The 5785-nt window shown below is 53.2% G+C and overlaps 1 protein-coding gene across 1 annotated transcript; it reads left to right on the top strand.

The window, feature by feature from the left end:
* Window positions 1-963: 963 nt before the first annotated feature.
* Window positions 964-5416, top strand: LOC104696356. The gene is made up of 3 exons (XM_010410643.3): window positions 964-1430; window positions 3930-4002; window positions 4515-5416. Exons 1-3 carry the CDS (start codon window positions 1026-1028, stop codon window positions 4721-4723), a joined length of 687 nt encoding a protein of 228 aa, XP_010408945.2. The 5' UTR covers window positions 964-1025; the 3' UTR covers window positions 4724-5416.
* Window positions 5417-5785: the final 369 nt, after the last annotated feature.

Raw genomic sequence — 5785 nt, 5'->3', positions numbered from 1 at the left:
TCTCTGCACTGATGGATGAAATCCTGGCACAGACCAGGTGACAGACCCTTACCATGCATTACCCTTGGAGCTGGCAAGTACACATGGGCTCTGTCACCATCCACAGGTTGGCTTGGAGAGAGGATGAACTCACTTGTGCCTGAAATACAACCTACTGGGAAGTCAAACCTCAAATCTCACAGCTCCTGGAGTGTAGCAGGCACAAATTCGGGGCTCAGACATTTCAGCGGATATTATTAATCCTGAAAACCTTTACAATAACCCACTGTGGTGCATCTGCAGGGCCATAAGCGTCAAAAACTAAGTGGGTAGAGCTGGAGAGCACAGACAGGAGAGCTGGCAGTTCTTGGGGCTGGAGCCAGTCATTTGATTGATTTTGGTAAAACATTTTTGTGTTGAACGATTTCTGGGTCATGGTGAAAATTTCCCTTTGTAAAAAAAACCCAAAAACCCCCATCAAAATACCTCCAATATCAAACACCCAAATCAGTTTGCTTGTTCCTATTTTCATGCTGCTGAAAAGCTGAAAATGTTTTAACAAAACATCTCTTGTCAGCAGCAGCAATGACAGAACTAGGTATGGATTCAGGAAAAAAGGTATTTCACTGAAAGCAAAAACAGTACTTCAGACAGCAATGGTTTTCTGTTTCCTGATGGAAAATACTTTTGGTCAAAGTGTTGATTGTTTTAATTTTACATAAAAGCCCTGAAGGGAGTACTGACCCCCTTGCCCCTTCCACCCCTCTGTCTCTCTGCCTCCAGCCCACTGACGAAAACCCACCAGCCCCCAGTCCCTGGGCTGGACACAGCGGTAAATCTGTGGAGCCTGAACATTCTGTCCATCTCCATCAGCTCGAGCTCACACACGTCTGCCCCAGCATTCCTCCTCCTCCGGGGCTGCAGCGGGGCTGCGGATGATGCGGGAGGAGGGAGAGCATCCCGCGGCCACCTCCCCCGTGGCTCTGACCCGGGTACCACGTGCGGGTGAGCTGGGGAGGCTCGTTGCCATAGCGACCGCTGCTAAAATGCTCCCCCCTCCCCGCGCCGAGATGCAGTTGGTTGCAGACAGTCGTTCCTTGTGTGGGGGGGGAAGGCCGGCGGTGGGGTGCCCCGGGGAGGCTGCAGCGGGGCTGACACTGCTGGAGAGGCAGTGGGGGAAGCCCCCGGGAGTCCCGGTGGGCAATGAGGCCACGCTGCTGGCTGCGTGTCCTTTCCCCGCCCGCCGCGGCTGCTCCCGCTATCCCTCCCTCCCTGCCTGCCTCCCGCCCATCCGCGCCTGTCGCCTCCCGCTGTCGCCTAGCTCTCCCGGCGCGGGGTCCCTTCTCCCTGGCACTGCCCGGCCGGGAAAGGAGCCTGACTCATCCCGGCTGGGACCCGGCAGATGCCGGAGGGAGCAGTCTCATCCCATCGCCCTGCACCCGTGGAGGAAGGTAGGTGGCAGATGTCAGGGCAGGTAGCGAGTGCTTGTTGGGGGTGCGGTGCATGGGAGCGAGGTCGTGTCTGGGTCCCCAGTCATCGGCAGCTCCGTGCCCCAAGCTGCAGCCTGCCCCAGGGTGCCCAGTTCTGGGGGAATCTCCTGCGGTCAAGGTGAGCCCATGGCTGGTAACGCTGCAGCCTGGGTTGTGCCCCCAGCTGTGCACACGGGACGGTTTTGTACCCAAAGTTTCCTGTGCTCGGGCATGCTGCTCCCAGCCTCCCCCCGGCAGTTTCTGCCCTGCCACTTACAATGTGCCCCCTAGGGCTCCTGTCACAAGTGTACCCACAGCACCGCGGGGGCAGTGGGAGGCATCCAGGGGTGACATTGAAGGCAAGCGGCTGGAGTGAGGTGTAGCACGGGTTTAAAAGGGGTCAGATAGCTTATCTATATGAGGCACTCTTTCAGATGGAAGACCAAGGACTCTTTCGTGTCTTTGGGGTGACATGCAAAATGAGGTGCTGAAGATCAACTGGTCCAGCAAGGTTAAGGCACATTTAGTATCTGCAGAACTGCTCTGGAAAGCTGACATCTTTAAATGAAACTCCCTCTTTTCAGTATTTGCAGCCAAAATCTTCCCACTCCCCTGACAGAAGCAAGTTGCTTCGCCAGGCCAGCCCTGCAGAGGCTGGAGGGGGGGCTCTGACACCTCACCCAGCACTCGGCTTGGCCATGATGAGGACCCTTTGTTGAGGGGGCAGGGATGGGTGACCAGAGTGGGGACACAGCACAAGGTTAGGGTTGCATAGCAAGTAGACCAAAGAATAGGTTGCTGGAGAGGAGCTAGGAAATGCTGGCTCTGCTAGTGATGGAAGAAGGATGAATTGGGAATTGTGTAGGGCTGCTTTTTATTGCAGTGCTTTTTTGGATGGCAGCTTCACTCTCACATTTGGAAAGTGGATGATCAGGGAAGGGAATGAGATTTTTGGCTTTCTTCCCGTCAGCCCAGGAGGTCCAAGCTGAACTCACCTTCACAGCATCCCTAACTCTGCCCATTACTGTTGCCAGCCAGGGACAGACATCAGCTGCTGAGACACCTCTGAAAAAGGGGTTTGCAGCAGCCTGATCTCCTCAGGCTATCTGCAGCAGCAACTGGGGGGTGCAGGGGGTGCAAAGGAGCTACTTTTGCAGAGCATGTAGGAAAGCTGTGCTGGGGGTCTTCTGGCCCAGAGTTCAGACCCAGTTCCTGTTCTGGAAGGGGTTCATGGCTAATTCCTTACATGGTTGGTTAAGGTGAGTTAAGGGAAGACCCACAGCTCCTCACAACACCTCTGTGATGTTGTTGCAAGTTATGGTGGGAGCTTTCCTCAGCAGTTCACCTGAGGAAGGCACAGGCAGCCATGAAGAGGCAGCAGCAGTGCCCAGATCAGATCCATGCCAATAAGTGGGAGGAAATCAGGCATTTTTTGAAGTTTCTTGCTTATGGTAATAAGAAGTGAAGCTTGTTTCAGATCTTACCCTGTGACAAAAAACCTACTGTTACAGGCCCTCCTGAGACAAGAGGTATCCAGGGGATAAATTCTGCTGGGCACATTGGAAACAACTGATGGCTGTGGTATTTGAAAAAAAAAAAGAAAAAAGCCTAGCCCCTGGTGTGCAAAGAGGCATCAACCTTACAGGCCAGGAACAGGAAAGAGGATGGAAATGCTCAGTGCTCTCCCCAACCTCCTCTAACTGGCCCCATGCGAGGGATTTGGGGATACATGGTTATTGCAGAGGGATGACTTGGGCAATGGTCAGATGTGACAGCTTTCATCTGTCTGGAAAAGCAGGAGCTTGATGTGGGTGCCACTCTCCCCAAACTCTGTCCCCACTGAAGTCAAGGGGGCATTCCATCACTCCCACCAATGCGTGAGGGTTACAGAAAGCCCCCTTTCAGGACTGCATTTTTGTGCCTGAGTCTGGCAGCACTGTGCTGTCCCAAGCCTGAGGGTCCCAGGTTTAATCCACCAAAGCCTGTAACAAGCAGCACATTCACAGTGCAAAACCCAGAAGATCTAGTGTTTGGGGAAGTTGTAGCTGTGCTTTTTGTAGGAGATGCTTTTTGATCCCCTTTTCTGTCCCTGCATGATCCACACCTTGGCTGGTGTTTTGGTGCAGAGCAAGCAGCCGGGAGTTGAACAGGTTGGGCACCTTTGTGGGTTGCAATGTGGGTTGCTCTCTCCCTCCCAAAAGATGGGATAAGGGACAGGCTCAAATGTGATGCCATTACAGATTTAAATGGCCCCAAGTCATGGTGCATGCCCTAAGCATGGCATCAGCAGGGCCATAATGGTGGGGAGAGAGTTTTCCAGGGCACCAGCAGGTTGTGGGGCTGGGATCCCCTTTGTCCACCCCTCCAGAAAAATTCAGCCCTGACATCTGGACAAGGAGATGTTTGCTCCTTCCTGCTCTCTCATTTTTAGCACTAGGCCAGCAGCAATCATGCAGTGTGGTGTTGTTTTGTGTTCCCCAGGGCAGCTCTTCTCCGGGCCCACCTCGCACCCAGCTGGCCAGGGGCTCTTGGAAAGGCAAATCAGCTGCTCCTGGTGAGTGTCCCCCACTGCACAGTGGCTGACGTGGTGGAGGGATCTCAGCTCTGCTCACAGACTGGTGCTGAACCAAGGATCCTGAGCCCTGGCAAAGCAGGACATGAAATAGGGGTGCAGTAAGGGAGGGCTCAGACCAGCTCAGACTGGGAATTCAAAGGGGTGATGGAGTACCAGGGGAAGCAGATTTTCCCTCAAGCAGGAGGTGAGAAGAAGCTGTATTTACCTGCTGCCTATCTTTAGTCACTGGCCGCAGGGCTGGCGGCGTGCAGGCTCAACCCCCTCTGTGGGGAGGGAGCAGGACTGACACTCTGTGCGGGGTCCCAGCAATGATCCCAAAGGCCTCTCCCAGTGGATGAGGTGCCTTCATGTGCAACCAAGCATGAACCAGGTGCAGCAGGGCTGTGAGGAGGGACTGGGCACTGCTGATGAGACACATGTCTTGTGATCAGTCTTGGAGGTGTGTTTTGGGTGCTCCCACTGCATGAGCTTTCTCTCCTTTTCTCTGGCAGCCATGCCCCACTTCTTGGATTGGTTTGTGCCCGTGTATCTGGTGATCTCCATTCTCATCCTCGTGGGCTTTGGAGCTTGCATTTACTACTTTGAGCCAGGACTCCAGGAAGCCCATAAGTGGCGAACACAGAGGCCAATCATGGAGCGAGACCTTCGGAAGACACTGATGATTCGGGACAACCTGGCCTTTGGGGTGCCTGAGGTCTGACAAGTTGCCCATCGCAGCCAGAAGAATCTCTCCTGCGTAGGCAGCAGACCACAAGCCTCAGTGGGGATGGCAGTCCTGCTCTGGTATAAGTGGGGCTGGTCATCACTTTGCTCTGTGCTGATCTGGGTCTCGTACTCACCACTCACCATTCTGCCCCTTTGCTTCTTAGCCAAGATTTGTGTGGCTGGGGCTTCCCATGTGCTCACAGCTCTTCAGCCAGCCAAGGACTTCTGCTCCTTCCCATGGCCAAGACTGATGAACCACTCAAATGAAATATCCCTTGTTAATCACTTGAGTTTGAGCTGCCTGGCATCTTGACAGGACCTTCAGCAGGAAAGGTACCAGATTTGCAGAGGGATACAGAACCTTGTACTCCTATTCCCTAGATTAAATCTAGCACAGTCTGTCTAAGTCCAAGGGGTATTTTGGAGGAAATCAATGGGGTTTCAATACAAATTGTTGCTTCAGCTAAGCTATTCCCAGCACCCACTCTTGGTGCTAGGATGGTGAGCTTGCTGAAGCTCTGTGCAGAGGGACCAAGGGCTCAGTGAGCCTCAGAGACTGAATGTCTTTATCTTTGCTAAATGCACACCCCTTCTGTGTCTGTTTGGGAGATGGAGAACATCCATCTATACATCCATTCCAGATGCACCACATTCAAATTAAAGGTCTTTATTAAAGAGGTTTGTCCAAGTCCTGTGTCAAGCTGAGAACTTTCTGCAGCTCTCCATGAAGGGGCGTTGCCAGACATACCACATGAGCTGCTCCTGATCTGCCTAACCTTCTACTCCTCTGTCATGGAGGAAGATGGGATAGTCTATGAAGCAGCTCTCACTTGTTCAGTCCCCTGCACTGCAGAGCCCTACAGCTTGGATAGGCTCTTCCTTAAGTGTTTCCCAATGAAAGCTGTGAAGCATCCCTCAGCCCTTTTTTCCCTGCACATCTCTGAGAAGGAACATTGAGCCTGCCATCCAAATGGGCCTGTTGTACCACCTTTGCCTTCTGGACCCAAGCCATATAATGTGGGTCTAGCACAAAATCCCATGTTTATAGACTCTCTGC

Source organism: Corvus cornix, chromosome 1A, assembly GCF_000738735.6.
Source record: "Corvus cornix cornix isolate S_Up_H32 chromosome 1A, ASM73873v5, whole genome shotgun sequence".
Taxonomy (NCBI): domain Eukaryota; kingdom Metazoa; phylum Chordata; class Aves; order Passeriformes; family Corvidae; genus Corvus; species Corvus cornix.
Note: the sequence above shows the minus strand (reverse complement) of the source record. Positions and strands in the feature narration are given on the sequence as shown.